Source organism: Nomascus leucogenys, chromosome 13, assembly GCF_006542625.1.
Source record: "Nomascus leucogenys isolate Asia chromosome 13, Asia_NLE_v1, whole genome shotgun sequence".
Classification (NCBI taxonomy): Eukaryota; Metazoa; Chordata; class Mammalia; order Primates; family Hylobatidae; genus Nomascus; species Nomascus leucogenys.
In genome coordinates, this window is record NC_044393.1 from 81,917,348 (window position 1) to 81,940,291 (window position 22,944).

Below are 22,944 nucleotides of genomic sequence, written 5' to 3' on the forward strand. Positions count from 1 at the left end.
ACATTCTAAGCAGTTATTCCCCCTAGCTGTCCTTAAATATGACTAATTGTTGCCAAGAACATCAATAGCATTCTACTCAACTGTGCTGTCTTCTTTTCTAATCACTGTCAAAAAGGTCACACAGTCTGACACAGTTCCTTGGAGAATGGTGACACCGTGTTGACTGGATAGGTCCCCCGGGTCTTGGCAGTGAGATCTCCAGGACCAGAACACTCCACTGCTCTCCACCTCCAGGTCCCTCAATATCTAGTCAGCATAATATTGAGCTTCTCAGAGGCTATTTGGTGATGTTAAGATCCTAGGTATTTCTGGCCAGGTGCGGTGACTGATGCCTGTAATCCCAGCACTTTGGGAGGTGAAGATGGGAGGATCTCCTGAGCACAAGAGTTTGAGACCAGCCTGGGCAACGTGGCAAAACCCTGTTTCTTAAATAAATAAATAAATAAAATAAAATAAAATAAGCCAGACATGGTGGAATGTGCCTCCAGTCCCAGCTACTCCGGAGGTTGAGGTGGGAGGATCACTTGAGCCTGGGAGGTCAAGGCTGCAATGAGCCGTGATCATGCACTGCACTCCAACCTGGGCAACAAGCAAGACCCTGTCTCAAATAAAAAAAATAAAATAAATAAAAAAAGAACCTGGGCATTTCTGCCAACCTAGATGAGGAAAGGGGGTCTGACAATGTACATTTCAGAAATATATTAATCTGGGCAAGTTTTCAGGATACAAGCAAACTTTAAATCTGTAATCACAGTCCTATTCATTCTTTGGGATCTTAACGTGCAGCCTAGGCGGGCAAACTGAAACTAAACACGTTTCTCCTTTTTCACTGCAGTAGCAAACATACCTAAAGCTGCCCTGCTACTCCACAGAAAACTTGGTTCACAGTCTCTTCATAAGGTTGTGTGTGCATTCCAGCTGATAATAATAATGCTGCCATAACACACAGGAGGTAGAGGCCTTTGTTATCACACACGTGATCACAAAGAACACAAAGGAGAAAATAGAATCTGGATACTTTGTCCCAGAAGCCCTAATAGCCTGCTAAATCCCAATGCACAGGAGGCTCCCACCTGTCGTGAGGGATACTTCCCTTTGAATTTCCTGGTAAGCTATTAAGAGAGCAAGAGTCAGAAAGAACGGGACTTGCAGATGGATTCCAGAGCCCATTCTCACCAATAACACTGAGGAAAATGTCTAACACCTAAATGGCCCAAATCCTTCCAATACAACATGGAAATGCCATATTTCAATAGTTGTGAAAAGCAAAAGCTCGAATTCGTTAACTTCATTTTTGGAATTCAAAGCAAACTAATACTCTACACATATCCAAATAATTGGAGGTTAGTGTCTAGGGCAAGAAAACCAGTACACAACATACATAACCAGAGAGTTTTAACAGAGGTTATAATCCAAGTCTAAATTGCACCCAAAAACAACAGATTTATTTTTAAAATTATCTTTAAATGCCCAATAAAAGAACCCGGGAAACCACTGCCTACACTGCAACTTCGTTCACCTAGCTAATTTCAGTGATACTAAAAACCTCAAGTGATCACTCTTCTCTTACACAGAACTTTTGAGTATGAACCATGTCGATCATTTCAAAATTACAACCCCAGTTGTTTCCTTTTCCCCTTGGATAGAACCTCACTTGGACAGCAGTAGTGTTCTTATCTGCTTCCTTTAATTTAGTCATTTTTCTCTATACCCCAAATTCAAAACCGTTTTCTTTTTTACCATGAAATTTCAACTGTCACAGTTTGAAGCACAAACAAAATACAGAACTGAAAGGCACACAGCACAAAATTAATCAATTCTTCTTCTTGATTGCTTCACTGGTGCATTTCAGACAAAAGGCAAACTGGGGATGAAAAGTGACAATTTTGGAGAAACAGTCGCTTAAATTTGCAAAAACTAAATTTATGCATTCACCCACCCTTTTTTTTTTACTGTGTTTTTTTTTTTCTAAACAGTATAAGGTTTTACAAATTCAAAAATTATAGCTTAAGTTGGGACAAAATATACAAGGCAAGAATAAACCTTCCCCACAAATCTGACACTTAACTGCAGACTCTGAAGAAAAGCAACCAGATCTAATTCATTTTAGCATCCATGGCAAATAGTGCCTAGTACACAGTAGGTGTTTAATAAATATGTGACGAAGGACAATGCAGAAAGGGACAAAAATACCTAATAATCTGACTAATGTTCTTGCCCAGAGCTGAACAAACAACTGGTGCAGTACCTGAGGCCAGGACCCTCCTCAATGCTACACTGAAGTCAGACTTCACGCTATGCTTAGCCCAGGACATTTTTTACATTGATTGCTAATTTTTGTATTTCAAATGATATGAAGTTGCTGATACTAGAAACCTTGCTTGTAGTTAGGCTTGACGTTTCTCTCAACCCTTCAAACCTAAAATCCTAGTAATACTACCTCCCAAATAGTTCCTACTCCTCTTTTCTCTGCATCCCTGCTACCATGCCCTAATTTGGGTACCACCTGTTCTCACCTGGATTAACACAGGGCTTTCTAACTGGTCTCTGGGCTTTCAGCCATTTCCTCCTCTGCTCTTCCCTTCATACTTCATTAGAGTGTAAGCTAAAAATCAAACCCTAAGCCCCATGACTGACTAAATAGACCCCCTCTTGGCCAAGGGGACCTCAGAGAAACTTAAAAACTGAGGTCTCGACCATAAAGGGATAGGAGGTTGGACATGTCTCTTTATACACCCTCTCTTTTACAGTTTAGACACAACCATTGACCAGCATTAACGTTAAAATAGAGACCACAAGACTGACAAAGCAGGTTTTTTGTGGCAATCAGGTACCAATTATAAACAGGACCTAGGGCCAGGCCAGGCAAGGGTTAAGTCGTGAACCCCCCTGCACACACACACACACACACACACACACTTAAAGAATAGACTCTGTTCTAACTGCTAAAAGGATTCCCACTCAGCAACTTCTAGTAGTATCCCCCTATCCCCATGTTTCCATGCTTTTGCCTGCAATACCTGAGGCTGTTTCATCCCACCCCTCAACCTTGGGAGCAAATCCTACTCATACTTCAAGAGTCAGCTCAGGGGTCCTTTCCCCAGAAATTCTTTTCTATTCTTCCCCATTTCCTCTCCTCCTATTTCCAGGGCTTCAGTAGATGCAATTAGTCATTTATTCAATCAACAAATATTTATTGACTGCTTACTGTTTGCTCAGCACTGGCATATATTAGGCACTCAATTACGTGTTGAATAAATAAACGCAAACATAGCAATTAGTTAAAAGAAAGACAAAGTCCTGGCTTTCCCAAAAGTGAGAATCCTCACAAGACTATAAGTAACATGGCTCTATAACAGACTGAGCATTTTTAAACATTATTTTTCATGTATCTTCTACCTTTTATTCCTCAAGGACAAGATTTTGTCTTTTATTCATAGATCATTAGTACCTAACATAGTACATTTCATACAGTAAGCACTCAATAAAGCATCTGTCCAAAGAGTAATGGAAGAATATTGAAGTAAATATTGCCTTAAGTAAATTTTAAGTGTTTAAATTAAATTTTAACATTTAGATTTAAAAAAAAAAAGAAAAGAAAAGAAAATACTACACAGTTCTGTGATGATAACAAGAAATATGTGGCTGGGCACGGTGGCTCACGTCTATAATCCCAACACTCTGGGAGACCAAGGCAGAAGGATCACTTGAGCCAGGAGTTCAAGATCCACAGCAAGACTCTGTCTCTACTTAAATTTTTAAAAATAATTAAAATTTAACAAATCAAACATTAAACCAGCATAATGTAGTAAGACATAGAAAAGAGTGAGTCAAAATTTTAACTGGCATTTTAAAAAGAAAATAATAACTGTAAAGTCAAAAAAAACCAACTCACTACTCTTCAATTTCAAAAAAGAATCTAATGACAGCAAATACTAGATCACATATATAAGATCTTTACAATACACGTATCAAGTTGCGTTAACTTTACAAATTCCCTGGTCCTATCCTTCTAGTCAGTCTTCATTCTCTACAGAGGTGCTTTCCTGCTCCCAAGAAGCATATTTTGAATGTGAGTTGCTTTTAACATTTTCATGCAGGTAAAATCATTATCAGTGGACTGCCTCTTCCAAAGCCTCTGGATATCAAGTCAACTGATTAAAATGCTGGCATCACTCAGTGCTGAGTAGAGGAAGGGGCTGGTATACTCTTCCAGAATCTAGAGTGGGATTAACAGCTTCCCCAGCTAAAGCAATTCTTCCAAAGGGGAAAGTTTTGATCTGATCCTATTTCAAAACTTCAACAACAGGGCCATCATGACTTTGCCCTTCAGAGAGCTTCAATAAAGCTAGCTGCTAAAACAACTGTGGGAAGAAAAAACCTGGACTCACATCCAAGGAGACAGAAACCTAAATGTCAGCTGTTAGTGAGCCAGAAAGATGTGGGGCGTGTAGGGTAAGGGTAAGGGGTGGGAATCGTTTTATTTCACAGTCCCAACATCACATCAGCTCCCGTGCTTTCACCCTCGTTCTCCTGAAAGACAACTTTTTAATTACTTCACATGTGTGAAACACAATCTTTACTTTCCTGCAGGCTGCAACATTTGAGTTCTAAATAAAGAGGAACGAAGCAATGCTTGGCAATCACTCAAAGAGTCCCACATGTTAGAATTAAGAATGGCAGCAATAGAGGCCCTCCACACACAGCAGGAGCAATGCTAACCTTTCTGGGGTGACTCCCACATCAATTATGGGTTCTGAAGATGCCCACCTCTCCAGCTGGGGATCAAAGAACTAACATACAACAGCAGGCTTGCGATCACTGTCCACACCACACAGTACTGGTTTGGAGGGTGGTGGGATGCATAATCTGAGACCCTAAAGCATGTATAAAATATATACATATGGGGAAGGCAGAAAGAACTTTATACCTCTGAACATTAATGATAGATGACAGAATTATAATAATACTGATTTTCTTTGTAATTTTTTGTTTTCCAAATGTTCTATAATATTCTTGTATTAATTTAGTAATTAGTAGAAAACTCAGTGAAACACAAACATTAAAATGTGACCACACAAAAACGTATTTATCAGTATAAAAACTTTTACCACATGGCCTAAATGTTTTAATGTGAAGGTTATTGTAATAGTTATACAAAAGAGCATATACTATTATCTATGTTTGGAGAAATACAGTTATACACATAAAATCAAATGTTTCATACCAACTTAGTGGGAAGTAAAAAGGAATATAAAAACAATAAACCAAAATGTTAACAGTAACTATCTCTGAATTGTAGTACATTGAGTGATTTTAGTATCTCTTTGTATTTATTTTCTAATCTTGATCCAATGAATATGTATGTCTTCCATAATAACAAATAACAACAATAAAGGGAGAAATCTGGTAAATAAATTGGGAATTGCCCAATAACTAAATGTCACTGGCAGCCATGTTGCATGGCAGACCATGCAAATGTCTGACAACACTCTGGGAAGTGGCCATGGCAGACCATGCAAATGTCTGACAACACTCTGGGAAGGAAGGGACTCTCTCAGTCAGCTGTCTTCCTGTGGCATAAATTCCACTTTTATTCCCTAAGTGCTTTGAGGGCTCTATTTGGCCAATATTACAACAGATGCTGAAATACAGGAGTTGTGAGTACTATAATTTGTCATCTATACTACACAACCAGAATCTGTAAAGAAGAGATCTACAAATCAGAATGTACGAGGCCAGTTTCTCATGCTTCACCAGCTACACAAAGCAGTAAAGACAGACAATAGACAAGATTCATTAGGTAAAACAGAACAGACTGCAGATATGCTATTCCAATCAAAACACGTTGCTTAATATTTTAGTTATGTTGAGTAACAAATCTTTTGATACTTTCACATTTTTTTGTGAAATCTCTTTTTATGTCTTGCTGAGTGTGTGTATATATTTAATGAGTTTTTTGAGTTTTTGAATCTTGCCGGTCTCCATAAACTAAGAGAACAAGACAGTATGTCCAAATTCAGGCAAAAAGAGGTAGAGAAAGAATGCTTCAAAGATAAGATTCAAAAGAGTAAAAGCTGGGAGGCAAAGAGAAATGCCAACCAAGGTATTCGTCTGCCCGCTGGAAACTAAGAGTTTTGCTCTCGTACCTTTCTCAAACATGAGCACTATTAACCTCCTCCACTACATCCTTAGCTTCCAAATTTGGAGACTTTAATATACATAGAAATGACCTTTCAACCCACTGACCTGACATTTTTTCAGCTTCCTCAAAAAATCCTTCAGCTTAGATGTACAACAAATTTAATTTTCAGTTGAGTTATTCAAAACTTACTGTCTTTAATTCTGAAATTATTCCCCTTTCACAATGACTGACTTTGCTTCCACCTCTCTTATTCCCTTTGTTCCACTCAATACATGTACTGTTCTCAGGGCAGCTGCCAGTCAGTCCACTGACATTTCTTTCTTGGTCTACCACCTCTATTCTGGCTTCACTATTTGCCCATGCAACCTGGACCCCAGATTTGTCACTGAAGAAACTGATTCATTAGGCATGGACTTCCTTTCATGTTCTTTGTTTGCAGCTGGTCATGGGTTGGTCTTTCAGAGAAGTGACTAAGGTAAAGAATGGGAGAGACTAGAAATTGGCCTTCTTCTTAGAAAGTTTTATTGTTTCCCAATTGCCTATTGAACTAGGAAAATCCCCCTCACTCTTGCATTCAAAGTTCTCCATTCCGTGGTCCCATTTTCCCTGTCCAGGGAGCTCCCAACTGTGGTCCAATGAGGACTAAAGGTTCTGAGGAGTAACATCTGGGTTTCTAGGAAGGCTGAAGTGGAGGCTAAGCAGTCAACACTCCAGGTTTCACCCAGAGCAGCTCCACTTTTATCTATCAAATAACAATAAGAAATTGCTTAATAAATTATGTTGAATACAAAAGACAGAATATTATTCAGCCATTAAAAACTACATTTCAGAAAAATGCTCAGTGACATAGGAAAATGTTCATGAGGCTTAACACCATCTATAGCATTATCTAAATGCTTCAATATGTTAAAAAGCCTAGGAAAAAATAATCTTGAGGAAAACACACACTGGTGTAAACCATGGTTATATCAGAAAGACAGATTGATGGGTGTCTTTTAAACCTTCTTCTGTCTGTTAGTAATACTTTTAAAGACAACAACAACAAAAACATGTCTATGTAATCTTTTAAAAGATTAAAAAATATTTTCTTTAAAAAAAAATTATCTTAGAAAAGACTCTTCCCTAAGGCCCTGGCTCTACATTTTCTCTTCCCTAAACCCCAGGGAGTGATTGATCAAACCTTACTCACCTTTGCCAGAGTCTTCCAGAGTAACATCTGGTAGTTGCCAGCCGCGAGAGAAAGAAGCCTAGATTGCTGACCCCTGAGGTTTCAAAGACAATAAAACCAAAGGCAACGGAGAAAAAAAGAAGACAGGCCAGGCTCGGTGGCTCACGCCTGTAATCCCAGCACTTTGGGAAGCCGAGGCGGGTGGATCACGTGGTCAGGAGTTCAAGACCAGCCTGGCCAAGATAGTGAAACTCCGTCTCTACTAAAAATACAAAAATTAGCTGGGCACGATGGCAGGCGCCTATAATCTCAGCTACTTGCGAGGATGAGGCTGCAGAATCGCTTGAACCCCAGAGGCGGAGGTTGCAGTGAGCTGAGATCGTACCACTGCACTCTAGCCTAGGCGACAGAGCAAGACTCCGCCTCAAAAAAAAAAAAAAAAAAAAAAAAAGGAAAGAAAGAAAAAGAAAAAAAAGCAGACAACAATCCTTCAGGCGTGAAACATGTACATATGTCTGCATGTTGGTCTTTACTTCAATACTTCCAGAGTTACCTGCCTTTAAAGTCCTTGATGGTTAAACTGTAAGCTACTTATAAAAGGCAAAAATCAAATCTGAGCAAAGAGAACATGAATAATATTATCAACAGTAAAAGCTGGCCCAGAGTACTTAGCTCTTCCCCAACATCAGAGATTTCCTTGTAGGCAAGAAAATTTCTCCTACATTTTTAATACTCACCAGGTGCTTTGCCTTAGCGCGTTCCTCCTCGCTAGATATCCTCTCCCGAAGGATGGCTCTGGTTAACTGCTCATTGGCAGCAGCCCTCTCTCGGTCCAGCTCTTTGGCTTGCTTTAGTCTAAAATGACAAGAATTGTCTAAGTTAGAAAAAATATTTTATTAGTTGACATTATTTTCTATCAAATGAAATAATTTAAAAATAGAAACACATAGCCAAAAGGGTCAACAGCTGAAATCATCTTGGCCCATAATCTATCAAAAAAGCAGGTATAGAAATAAATCCCCATGCAGCCTCCACCCAAGCATTTAAAATAACCAAATTCAAATACATGAAGAAGCTTATTAATTTGGCTGCCAAATATAACTAAGTTTTACAAAGTTCTTCTTATGTAAAATTAAAATCTGCCCACCAAAAAAATTCCATCCCTGGTGCTTCCATTTGGCCTCTGAAAATTTAAGAAATTAACAAACCATCTAGGCCAGGCATGGTGGCAGCTCACGCCTGTAATCCCAACACTTTGGGAGGCCAAGGCGAGTGGACCACTTGAGGTCAGGAGTTCAAGACCAGCCTGGCCAACATGGTGAAACCCCATCTCTACTAAAAATACAAAACTTCGCTGGGCGTGGTGGTACGTGCCTGTAATCCCAGCTACCTGGGAGGCTGAGGCAGGAGAACTGCTTGAGCCTGGGAGGTAGAGGATGCAGTGAGCTGAGATCATGCCACTGCATTCTAGCCTGGGCAACAGAGACTCCGTTTCAAAAAAAAAGCCATCTACATGACAAATATTTGAAGGTAACCATCATCTCTTTCTCCAAACTTACTCAACTCGTCCATTTGCTGAATGCACACCAGGCACTGTGCTAGGCATTGAGGACACAGCAATAAACAAGATGGACAGGTCACTGTCATTGTGGATGTTACAGCACAGCAGAGAAGCCAGACATTATGGAACTAATGAGGACATCTTTCCTCCCAGTAAATTACCCCTATTTTCCAACAATCCTCATATGCAAATATGACCACACCTTTCAACTGCAGGGCTCCTCACTTCTGGAATGACTCCAATCTATCTGTTAGCTCCAAACTAAACCTAATCCTCCAGACATGCTCTAGCAAACTAAGACAGGAGAATCTTACTTCCCTGGATCTGTATACAATACTAATTCTATTTCGAAGCATAAGATTGCATTAGATTTCTCAGTAGCCTCATCACACAATTAGATCATATTAAGTTACAACCCACTAAAACCCCTCATTGTACATGATAAAGATAAATTACTTTGGCACTGATTTTTGCCATAGTGCCTGGCACATAGAGGCATTCAGTAATCACTGAATCACTGAAGATTTCAGTCTAATCTCATGGGCAAAGATTTTCTGACTGCCTTTTCTTCTTTGAGAGAATAACCCTACTATACCGTCATATTCCTGAAGGTATAAGCTATGCTTTAAAAAGGAAAAGTAAAATTGTTATGTTGGTGTAAGTGAAATTCTGAGTGAAATCTACTTTATACATGTGAATGAGCATCAAATTCTACTCAGTACTAGCCTATCAAATTTTAGTTTTAAAAAGATTTTTGAAAAAAACTAGAGAAAAAATTTTGTGTTACTATTTTTAAATTGCTACATCATCCTGATACTCAGGAATTCTCAGAAATCAACTACAACAGAAAAAAAAAAGTCACCTTGTGAGATATATTCCAAAGTTATCATTCTTTTCCCCTAAAAATCAAAGCTGTGTAGTTTTGTGTCTTAAATAAAAAAAGAGGACCAGAAACAAGTTGAAATCTGTATTTCGAAATTCTCTAATGCAAAAGTAACCTTTGGGAAACTTCCTAAGCAATAAGCACAATGACACTCATACAAACCAAATTTCTCTAAATTATTTCACAAGGACCATACAATAAATTCAGCAACATCAATGATATCAACACATTAACACCACTGGATATGTGTAATTCTAAGAGAACAGCAATAATTAGAAGTCACACCACTTCCCTAGAACGGCAGTTCTAATAGTACAGTCCACAAACCAGCTGCAGTAGCATCAACTGGGAGTCTGTTAGAAATGCAGCTTCTCTGATACCACCCCACACTTGCTGAATCAGAAACTCTAGGGATAGTGCCTAGCAAACTGTCTTTTCATAAGCCCTCCAGAATTCTGATGCATGCTAAAGTTTAAGACCACAGCCCTTAATTACCAAAATACACTTGTACTCAAATAAATCCTGGAGATAAATGAAAGTAACATCAAAAATGAAGTGGTCCCCATGAGAATATTGTGCAAATAACTGCTGAGGTTATCATATCAGATTACAACACTGTATTTAAAGCATTTTTATGGACATCTTACCCCTAAGTAAAAAAGCATTACCTATTTTTACTAGTGAGGTGGAAACTAAAATAAAATAATAAAATTACTATCATTTATGGATCAACTACTAAGCACTGTGTTAGGCACTTTACAAACATATATAAAATGTTTATTAAAATGCTATTATTAGTTCATGAACATAAAATGAATTCTGTACAACTGAATTATCATATCTACCACATTTAGTGTATCTAATTTTAAAGTACTGTTTAACAATTACTACTTTTTTTTCCATTTTAGTTTACTTATGTATAGCTTAGATTTTAATTACATATGGAGTTCTACATGGCTCAACTTTAAGAAATACAGGATCATAAGGATTTTGGCAAGTTAATGAAAAAGAAGCAAAACATGAGCACAAAAACCTTCAATGTGATAATAAAAATAAACATACTTAGCTTGCCATGACTGGTACAGATATGCAAACTCTGGGTCCAAATCAAGGCTCTATGCTTCCTATCTGAATAAGTACTTTATTTAACCTCTGGTGAGTCCTGTTATTCTCATGGGTGAAATGAAATAGTGTAATATCTACCTTACAGGGTTCTATATAAACAAGGCACTTAGCACAATGCCCATAACATAATATATACTCAATAAATGTTAGGTAAGTAGCAGTAATAATAACAGTACCCACTATGCGGGTAGGAATACAGAGAAACCAGTGATTTTCCAAAATGAAGAAGACAATCTCCAAATTCACTAACTACAATGTCGTCTCCATCATCTTTTCCAATTTTTCACCAATAAGTTCTGCTTCATTTTTATGATCTCTAAGGACTTCTAAGATCACAAATTGACTCTACTAACTCCAGCAGCTCGACCCTTTCACAAGCTGCTTCCTTTCCCTCTTGTCCATAGCTCCATAAGGACAAGGATTTGCCCTATTTTTGTTCACTGCTCTATCTCCCGTACTTATAAAAGTGCCTGCCACATACTAAGCACGCAAGAAAAAGTTGTTGATGTATGCATGTGTGAATGAATGAATGAACAAATAAATGGCATATTTCCAACTACAAACAAAACAAGGAAAACAAACTGCAAAAGAACAGAAGGCGATGGTATATTAGAAACAACTAGCGAGACAAACTGTATCCTCCAAGGGCCTAGCCACCATGTTAGATGTGGCACATCTGTGATATACTGAAGGCTATGGTATATAAGAAACAACTAGAGAGGCAAACTGTATCCTCCAAGGGCCTAGCCACCATGTTAGACGTGGCACATCTGTGATATACTGAAGGCTATGGTATATAAGAAACAACTAGAGAGGCAAACTGTATCCTCCAAGGGCCTAGCCACCATGTTAGATGTGGCACATCTGTGATATACTGAAGGCTATGGCATATAAGAAACAACTAGTGAGACAAACTGTATCCTCCAACAGCCTAGCCACCATGTTAGATGTGGCACATCTGTGATATACTGAAGGCTATGGTACATAAGAAACAACTAGAGAGGCAAACTGTATCCTCCAAGGGCCTAGCCACCATGTTAGATATAGCACATCTGTGATATAATCCCAGGCTACATTAAATAGCCTACAACAGGAGGTGCCACAACAGTCCAGAGCCCCTCCAACATAAACACCTAACTATATTTGACACCTGGATTGAAAGAGGATTGGCAGTGGTGCAAACTGACTAAAAAGATTATTATTTTCCTTTCTTAATAAATTCTTATACTTTCACTCATCCTTACAAATAGAACTGAACAAATTCTCAAATGTTTTTGAAGGAATGTCTATAAATTTAAAAAAACTTTTTTTAAGGTCCATACAGTGACTGTTTAAGAAACCAAATTTTTTGTCATCAGGGAGTTTGGTAGTAGGACTCTGAACAAATTCTCATTTCCTATCAACAACTTAGCTGTACAATCTAATAAGCCTCAGTTTCCTCAGGTTTAAAATTTGAAGGTTGAACTACTATATAATCTTATGGTCCCTTGCATATAAACATTCTAAAAAGTCTATGCCTTAAACATATTATTCCTCATTCCATAAGAAATCTTGAAAAAGGTGGTGGCAGGAGATAAATGAAACAGAGGGGCATTATATTATCTCCCAGGTTGATACTGTTATAATTTCTACTCTATGGGCACATATACTTCTACTGTAATCCTGAGATTTCTCACTCCAGTACTCAACAAAAACTACACACTGGAATTCATAAATTTATTCAGTATATAATTACCAGGTGAGAGGGACTACTCTGGTTACTGAGAATGAGGTAGTGAGCAAGAGACTCAGTCCCTACTTTCATAAGCCATGATTACAAATAACAGATGCATTATTTTTTAAAAGTTAGGTAGGTATCTATGACACTGCATGGGTGGGACTGATATTTAACTTGGGCTCTACAGGACATTAACTGAGCAACACAGGGAAGGAGAAAGTGTCTTAGGCAGAGGAAACATCAGTTGGGTCCAGAAGCACCAAGAAAGGATTTCCTTCAGTTAGATTCCTGTGACACCCTTAGAAGGGTCTCTGAGGCTTGAAATCACCTCTGCAAAGAATTTTACTTGCTTTCAGATTCTTTGGGAGGACAGAGTTTCAATGGTATACTGACTGAGGTTCAGTTTTGACCAGTGCCCAAAGATGAGAAGCTTCTAAGTTGTACCATTTCCCATTTAAAAGGAATAGATTTGAAACTTTAAAATTGTACCATTCTCCATTTCCCCAACCCTCCCCTCCAAAATATTGCATGGCAATTATTTTCTTCTAAGTTTCCTCTTTCAACGGTTCCTGTAAATTCTTTACTGAGCCAAAACCACTTTGCGAAGAAAAATTGCTTATGTTTTCAGAAACCCCCAATTCTTTTCAAAGCTTCCTCTCTGGCCCCTCGGTTTTATATCGCATGGAGCTATACTATTTAACGGCCTCTGCAAAAGGTAGATGAGTTGTCAACCAATTTTTCTCTTTTTGAACCAAATGAGACAGCCCTGCCATCTGGGCCTCTCTGAATACTACTGCCCAGATAGTGGAGCTATAAAATCAGAAGCCATGTTGTTTTGAGAACACTTCACTAAGGAGAGAAGACCGAGGCTCTCACTGACCAAGGGAAGGCAGGACTTTATATGTAAAGGCAGGAGATAAAATAAGTCTCTCATTATTAACCTGGGTTTCCAAAGATTTAAGAAGTATCTCAAAACAAAACTAAACATGCCAAGTATCTTAGAGAATACATTCCTTTTTTATTTATTGGCATTTCCCACCTAATATTTTAGAACTCTTGCTCTAATATATTCTACATTAAGCCCCTGATTTAAGTTTCATTTAAATTTCTTTCTTTTAAATACATATCTCTCCTCATTTAAATTCTCTAGAGTTTCAAGCAAAGAAGTAGGAGTTTAGTGTAAACTTTTCTTGTTTGCATTAAGTAATTGGATAGCTTGCCTAAGCTTAATGAAACAAATACCAGTCAGTGCTGCCCTTAGACCTCAAGCCCTAGCAACTTAGCCCTTTTCCTCAGTATATTGTCAATCAGGCGAGGGACTTAAGGTACACCAACGAAATGAATTCCTAAAAGCCAGCCAAATCTCCTATAATGAATATTATTACATGTCCTTTTAAATGGGAAAAAAATTAGCTACTTATAAAACATTCAACTTTCATGGACAGCTGGTATAAAATCTAGTTCTCTATATTTCAGTCCCGGGGTAAAAACTAGCCAGTTTGACTTTACTCCAAAGAACCTCAAGTTTTTAAGAAAGCAGAAAGAGAATTTTAAAGATAACTTTAGCAAGGCATTAACATACTGAACTTCATTCACCTCCATAAGGGAGGCAATACTAGCTCTAGTTTTTTTTGTTTTTTGTTTTTTTGAAACATGGTCTTGCTCTGTTGCCCAGGCTGGAGCGCAGTGGCATGATCTCGGCTCACTGCAACCTCTGCCTCCCAGGCTCAAGCAATCCTCTCGCCTTAGCCTCCCAAGCAGTTGGGACCACAGGTGCATGCCATCAAGCCTAGCTGATTTTGGGGGCTTTTTTTTTTGGAGACGAGGTTTCAGCATGTTGTCCACGCTGGTCTTGAACTGGGCTCAAGTGATCTGCCCACCTCAGCCTCCCAAAGTGCTAAGATTACAAGCACAAGTCACCATGCCAGCTACTATCTCCATTTTTAACATGAGAAAAACTGAGAAGTACAACAGAGGTGTGAAAGATGGTGATCTGACTTCCAAAGCCATGCTTCTTAAACATCCTAAAGAGTAAACTTTCCTATAGGAATTAGTTTCCATTACATTACTCACCTTTGCGGTCACGTAAGGACAGTTTTTAAATCTTACATTATTCAAAGTTATTTTAAAATAGGCTCTTTTAAAATTTATTTATACTACACTAAGTCAGAGTTTGCCAGAGTCTAAATTATTACCACCCCTTTCCCAAAGTGGTTTGTCTTTCAATGGCCCTAAATATTTTTCTGAATTTGGAAACTGCTCATTTGGCCATTCACAAATACTCAGATTTATCTTCATGTAGGTTGACACATAAGTAATTCTATACAATTCTAGCTTAGAAAATTACTTTATAATTTAATATATAAGGCCATTACACTATGGAGAGAAAGTTGATAAGAACTTCAGATAATGGGTAAGAATAAATGGGAAACGGAGATTGCTAGAGATAAAGTGATTTGACTAAACGACTTATCTAAAGTTGAACCATGACCATTATACACAGGCAATATCTACGAGATACTGCAACTCACTTGATGCAGAAGGACTGTTTCAAACACTGAAAGAGAAAAATGAGTGACTACAACCTCAAAGGTCATTTTAAAGCTAACAACGAATTTTATTTTAATGCATCATATTTTGTCAGAACCTGCTTAACCAGCATTCAAGATACTGTTTACCATCCATTTTTAAACAGAAGAGCTGAGCTGGGTAATTCAATGAAGTAATTATTAGACTATTAAAAATCATGACAAAACAAGTATACAGTTTTTGATTAATAAGACTTGACAAAAATAAGGGAACAGAGAAGCTTAACACTTCTCAGCTCAAATTGTTTCAAATCCTGGAAGAAAACATATGTGGATTGAGATTCCAAAATAAATACATAAACATGAATATGGCATCTTAATTTTTCTTTTTTTTGAGATGGAGTCTCACTCTGTCGCCCAGGCTAGAGTGCAGTGATGTGATCTTGGCTCACTGCAACCTCCACCTCCGGGATTCAAGTGATTCTCCTGCCTCAGTCTCCCGAGTAGCTGGGATTACAGGCATGTGCCACCATGCCTGGCTAATTTTTGTATTTTTAGTAAAGACAAGGTTTCACCATGTTGGCCAGGCTGGTCTTGAACTCCTGACCTCAGATGATCAACCCACCTCAGCCTCCCAGATTGCTAGGATACAGGCGAAAGCCATCACACCCAGCCTAAATTCATATATAATATCTGCATGTGTGACAGAAAAAGAGTTAGCATTTATTATACTTACTTGTGCCAGGTACAACTGTAAGCATTTGACGGGTGTAACTCATTTAATCCTCACAACAACCCTATTAAATCAATTATATTTCAGATGAAAAGCTGAAGCATGGAGAAATTATGTAAAATTGAGGCTTACAGAACTTATAAGTACAGCTGAACCTTCAATAACACAGGTTTGGACTGTGTAGAACCACATATGTGCAATTTTTTTTCAATAAATATATTGAACATTTTTTGAAGACTTGCAGCAATTTGATAAAACTCACAGATGAACCACATATCTATAAATATAAATAAATTTTTAAAGTATGTCATGAATGCATAAAATATGTTGATTCTGGTCAGTTTTATCATTCACTATCATAAAATATATACAAATCTATTATTAAAAAGTTAAAATTGGCCAGGCGCGGCAGCTCATGCCTGTAATCTCAGCACTTTGGGAGGCAAGGCGGGTGGATCACCTGAGGTCAGGAGTTCAAGACCAGCCTGGCCAACATGGCGAAACCCCGTCTCCACTAAAAATACAAAAAATTAACCAGGCATGGTGGTAGCGCCTGTAATCCCAGCTACTCGGGAGACTGAGGCAAGGAGAATTGCTTGAACCCAGGAGGCAGAGGTTGCAGTGAGCTGAGATCATGCCATTGCACTCTAGCCTGGGTGACAGAGCAAGACTCTATCTCAAACAAAAAGTTTAAATTTATCAAAATGTATGCACACAAACAGACTGTACATGGCACCATCTGCAGCGGACGGAAATGTAAACAGAGGTAAAGATGCAGTATTAAATCATAACTGCATAAAATTAACTACAGTACATACAGTATTGCTATAATTCAGTAGGCACCTCCTGTTGCTATTGTGGTGAGCTCAGGAGATATGAGTATCTGCTTAACACACTATGTGATGCTAATCATCGAGTGAGCAGTTAGTCTCTCCAGTAAATTGCAAGCTACAGTAAAAAGTGATCTCTTGACGTTCTCATGTATTTTTCATTGTGTTTATTGCAATACCATAACTTTGCGTCACATCATGGGACACATACAAAGTGTCAACAGTGATGCTAGAAGTGCTCCCAAGAAGCAGAGAAAAGTCATGACATCAGAGGAAAAAAAGAGTTTAATTGCTTGGTAAGTACCATAGATTGAGGTCTGCAGCTGCAGTTTCCTGCCATTTTGAGATAAGTGAATCCAGCATAACGACCGATGTAGAAAACGAAAAGAAAATTCATGAAGCCTTCAATGCAGCTATGCCAGCAGGTGCAAAAACCCTGCATGTTTTGAGAAATACCTTTTAATCTTGTATTGAAAATACAACTTTTATGTGAGTGCTGGATTGCTAAGAAAGGCTTACCTATAGACTCTAATGCGATTTGAGGAAAAGTCAAGTCTCCATTATGTGACAGTGCAAAGGCGAATTTAATACCAGCAAAGGATGGTTTGATGATTTGAGAAAGAGGTTTTACTTAAAAATGTCAAGATAATAGGAGAAGCAGCTTCTGCTGACCAAGAAACAGCAAACCAGTTCCCAGATGCCATTAAGAAAATCATTGAGAAGAAACGATAACTGCCTGAACAGATTTTTAATGCAGACAAAAGTGCCCAATCTAGAAAATAAATGGCATGAAAGACATATATTAGTAAAGAAGAGAAGCAAGTACCAAGATTTAAGACAGGAAGGGACAGGCTATCTCTACTAGTTTTGTGCAAATGCAGTTGAGTTTATGGCACGATTGTCCTTACCTATAGAGCTGCTAACCCCTGAGCCTCGTAGGGAAAAGATAAACACCAGCTGCCAGTCTTTTGGTTGTACAAGAAGGTCTACACAATAAGAACCTATTTTCTGGATAGGTTCCTCAATGATTTGTCCCTGAAATCAGAAAATACCTTGCCAGTAAAGGACTACCCTTTAAAGTTCTTCTGATATTGGACAATGCCTCTAGCCACCCAGAACCCCATGAGTTCAATACTGAACACATCAAAGTGGTGACTTACCACCCCAAACAGAATGTTTTTATTTCAGCCTATAGATTAGGGGATCATAAGGACCTTTCTTCATCAGACATGATAATCTATGAAAAGGACTGTCAACACTATGGAAGAGAACCCGGACAGAGAGAACATCATGAAGTCTGAAAGGATTACATCATTGAAGATGCCACTGTTGTTACAGAAAAAGCCATGAAAGTCATCAAGCCCAAAACAACAAAATCCTCCTGGAGGAAACTGTGTCCAGATATTGCACATGATTTACAACAGAGCCAACCAGGGAAATCAAGAAAGAGATTGTGAATATAACCAAAAAAGGTGGGAGATGAAGGGTTTCAAGATGGACCTTGGAGAAATTCCAGAACTAACAGACACCACACCAGAGGAATTAACAGAAGATGGACGACATGATGGTGATGAGTGCTTTCGAAACAGCGCCAGACGACGAGAAGATGTAGAAGGAGCAGTGCCAGAACACAACTGACATTAGGCAATCTGGCAGAAGGGTTCAGATTATCCAAGACTACAAATGACTTATTTTATGACAGGGACCCATCTAAGATATAGTCACTGAAACTAAAGCAAACAGTGGGAGGAGAATTGGTACCATGTAGAAACATTTTTAGAGAAACTAAAAAAAGCAAAAAAAGTCAGACAGAAATTATAAGGCATTTCCATAATATGTCTGCCTGTCCTTTCATCTTCTCTGCCTCTACCACCAGAGACAGCAAGACTAACCAACCCTCCAGCCTGAAGACAAGGAGGATGAAGACCTTTATGATTATCTACTTACACTTAATAAATAATAAATGTATTTTTCTTATGATTTTCTTACTAACATTTTCTATACTCTAGCTTACTTTATCGTAAGAATACAGTATGTAATATATATAACATACAAAATATGTGTTAATCTACTCTGCTATTGGTAAGGCTTCCGGTCAATAGATGACTATTAGTAGTTCAGTTTTTAGTGAGCCAAAAGTTATATACAGATTTTCGACTGCACAAGGGATCAGTGTTCCTAACGCTCACGTCATTCAAGGGTCATAAGAAACTTACCCATAGTCAAATTTACCCAAAATAAAACCAGTGAGAGGTATAGCCAGAATTAAACTCAGCCCAACTTCAGAGCCTACATTCTTATAGAAAATACACACACCCACACACACACACACACACACACACACACAAATATATAGATACCATTAAAATAAGTGGCATGGGGGTAGAACTTTGTCTTATATACCATTGTAATCCCCACACGAAATAACATCTGGCACTTGGTAAGCATTCAAAATATATTTCGAAAGAATGAATACAGAGTGTGAACATATTTTTATAAATATTATGGAACATAGGTACTCTTTATATAATGATTATTTAGCAATATATATTTTACATAATGGTAATTTAGCAATAAATTAAATAAAATAGGTTCCTCATCCACAGATTTAACCAAATGGGAATCAAAAATATTTAGGGAAAAATAAATAATAAAAGTGGCTCACACCTGTAATCCCAGCTGCTCAGGAGGATGAGGTGGGAGGATCACTTGAAGCCAGGAGTTCAGAACCAGCCTGGGCAACATAGTGAACCCCCATCTCTAACAAAAAAAAAATTTTTTTATCAGTCAGGTGTGGTGGCACCTGCTTGTAAGTCCCAGCTACTAGGGAGGCTACAGCAGGAGAATCACTTGACTGCAGGAGTTAGAGGCTGCATTGAGCTATGATCACACCACTGCACTCCAGCCTGGGCAATAGAATGAAACCCTGTCTCTAAAAAAATAAAGAAAATTTTAAAAAATACAATTTTTAAAAATACAAATTTTTAATATATAGTATAACAACTATTTACATAGTGCTTACATTGTATTGTAAGTACATCTAGAGATGATGTAAAGTATACGGGAGGAAGTATACCAGTTATATGCAAGTACTATACTATTTTATATAAGGAACTTGAGCATCTGAGGGTTTTGGAATCCTTAGGGATCCTGGAACCAATCCTCCATGCATATCAAGGGAGGACTGTATTTAACCAGCATTAAGTCCTGGTTCTGACTAAAACCAAGAGGACATTTATTTTGGTCATCTACATTTCTGTGTAAATAGCATTGAAAATGGCACTCAGAATTTAAGTCAAGGTTTCCTTCCTTTCCACAGGAACACAGAAAAGGTGATTTTAATTCACAATAAAATTTTGTCACAATCTGGAAATATGCCTGCATAGCTTCAAAATGATGCAAGAGAAAAAAAAAAACAAACTCAGCCCATAACTGAAAGCCTAGGACTATAATTATGGATTACCTACAGCCATAATCCTAAATAGCTTTCATCTCCCCCTTCCAGATGATTGCCTCCCATTTACACATTGTATATTACTTTATACCTAAAGTCCCTATTTCAGTTCTCATTTGGGAACAAGTACCACCTGTCCTGGATGCTCTTGGACCTTCTTCTTAAATATTTTCTCCTACTGCACTGAAAAATACATTTATATTTGAAAAGTATTCTGATTTTAGTTCGTAAGTTAATGTTACTATATCCATGGCTCCTGCACCCACTCTCTCTCAGAAATTCACAACCAAAACTACCTAGGAGGAAATTACACACCACCACAAAGTATCCTTTTCTTCCTCTACTGAAATGACCTATGGCCACTTCTTTGTCTAACTTGAACTGAATATTTAGAGGCATCTTAAACCGAGATCATCAGCTTTTTATCTTAAAGTACACATCAAATGTCATAATATTCAACATATGGGTGAATAATGGTGGGAATGGGGAGGTAAAGACACCACCATTAAACTGTGTCTTATCAGCAGAGCTTAATGACCAACGTGGTGAAACCCTGACTCTACTAAAAATACAAAAAAATTAGCCGGGCGAGGTGGCGGGCGCCTGTAGTCCCAGCTACTGGGGAGGCTGAGGCAGGAGAATGGCGTGAACCCCGGGGGGCGGAGCCTGCAGTGAGCCGAGATCGCGCCACTGCACTCCCGCCTGGGTGACAGCGAGATTCCGTCTCAAAAAAAAAAAAAAAAAAAAAAAAAAAAAAAAAAAAATTAGCCGGGCGTGGTGGCGGGTGCCTGTAATCCCAGCTACTGGAGAGGCTAAGGCAGGAGAATCTCTTGAACCCGGGAAGCGGAGGTTGCAGTGAGCCGAGATCACGCATTGCACTCCAGCCTGGGAGACAAGAGCGAAACTCCATCTCAAAAAATAAATAAATAAATAACCTGTTTTACAGAAGTTATGGGAGGAAATGCTCATGCTTGACCTGTTACTATTGTTTAGAAAGTATGTATACCCCTCCCCACACATCCTACCCTGTAGCATCCTTCACTGCAATGGGCACTGCTGCTGTGTATTTACTAAGATGCTGGAGATAGACAATCATGAAGTCAGCTGGAAGAAAAAGGAACCTGAGGTCAAATGCAGACATCTCTGGGCAAATCCCTTTCATGAGACAACTATCAACTCCTCCTGCAAGCAGCGGCCCCATCCAAGATGGGCAGCTTGACAATGTGACATCTTGACAATGGACAGATGACAATGTGAAACGGCTTCCTCCTGAAGACAGAAACTAGGACAATAATCCTGGTTCCGTGACCTGAGAGACATGGGTGGGGTCTCATAAAGAGGACCGTAAGCTATGAAATAATGTGAGAATCTCAGTACACTTAAGTAGACAAAACATACATCAAGTCTTTTACATTGTTTTGCACTTAACGTTTCTTTTTCATAAGGGACACGTTTTTTTCAGGACTCGAATTTTGAAATTATGTTCATTCATAAGGCCAGGGAAAGCTTAGGCCAGACAAAGAGATGACATTATCATTGTAAGCCCTATGGAGGAAAACAATCAATAATTCTCCCTTCTTTTTGATTTCAAAAGACCTTCCAGCTTGAACCAAAATGCAACCTCTCACCCTATACCTGCATTTAGCTTCTCAGATGTGGAGCTGAGAGAGGTGGATGTGAGTGGCCTTTCTGCTCCCCTACACAGACACACACATACACACACACACACACGCACATGCACACAACCTAACTCATTCTGTCTCTTTTTATACTAGATGTGCTAAATGTTAAAGCTTAGCATGCTCCTCCATGAAGCCAGAGTAAACATTTTTAAGGAAAAAAATAATTATACAAAGTCCCTTATTATTTTTGTAAATCAACTAGACTTTGAATTTCTAATCATTTTTGATTCATACATTGAGCTGCTAATTTGATTGATGCATAAAGGTTAATGGCTGCTGTCTTTATAAACTGTGCTTGTTATCATTACATAATTTGCTTCTTTATTCTGTTTAGTGTTTATAACCTTTGATTGTACCTTTTTTCATATTTCTTTGGCACAACTTTGCCAATCCATTAATTTTTAACCTTTATTAAGGTTAAAACAAATTACTTTGTTTTAACTGCATTTCATATAAATACATAGCTCTTATTGTGCATGTAGCAGCCTTGATCTTTAAATGGGTAATTGTGCCCAGTCACAATTATTAACAGTATAACTGATATACTTAATTTATTTCTTCTATTTTATATCATATTTAATATTAATTTTACTTTTTTCCTTTTCCTCATTTTCCTGGTTGTATCAAGTTACCATACCCTCCCCCTAACTCCCACCAAAAAATCTCATACTCTTTTCTCTACTGTTGTTTAAAAACACACAACTATTTCCTCAAACACTACTCCAGCAAACCCAGTAAGATGAAATTGCTTGAATACTTTGACTTTCCCCCCAACCCAATTCTGAGCTAAGAGTTCAGTACTTTGAAACTCATAAAACTCTTAAGTTTTTTTCCTCAAGGATTTTTCTTCAATTTCAAGAATCTTTATTAGCACTTTATAAGACAATCCCGGTCTATCACTTATGTACACAAGGCAAAGACTGATCCTCAGGGGTGCTTCCCCTCCTCTCCATCTTCCTCTACATGGAAGTCTCTGCTGTAATTAATTTGGTTAGAATTATTTTTTAAGTATTATCCTAAGATGGACTACTGTGTTCAACATTTGGCTATGACTCTCAGCTTCTCACCCCTCTTCTGCTCTCTGCTTCATGATGTTGGGGCTGGCGGGGAGGGCAAGG

General features: G+C 38.3%; 1 protein-coding gene across 3 annotated transcripts in view; it reads right to left on the bottom strand.

Annotated features, from left to right (window-relative positions):
* The window catches only part of CHCHD3 (coiled-coil-helix-coiled-coil-helix domain containing 3), a 298,843-nt gene that overhangs the window by 182,845 nt on the left and 93,054 nt on the right, over positions 1 to 22,944 (bottom strand). For all 3 annotated transcript variants that reach the window (XR_001116881.2, XM_003261353.4, XM_003261354.4), the window contains one exon: positions 8,051 to 8,168. Coding sequence is in view for 2 of the 3 variants with exons in the window: in XM_003261353.4 (XP_003261401.1) it covers positions 8,051 to 8,168 (118 nt within the window). In the remaining variant the exon portion in view is untranslated. The remainder of the gene's footprint in view (positions 1 to 8,050; positions 8,169 to 22,944) is intronic.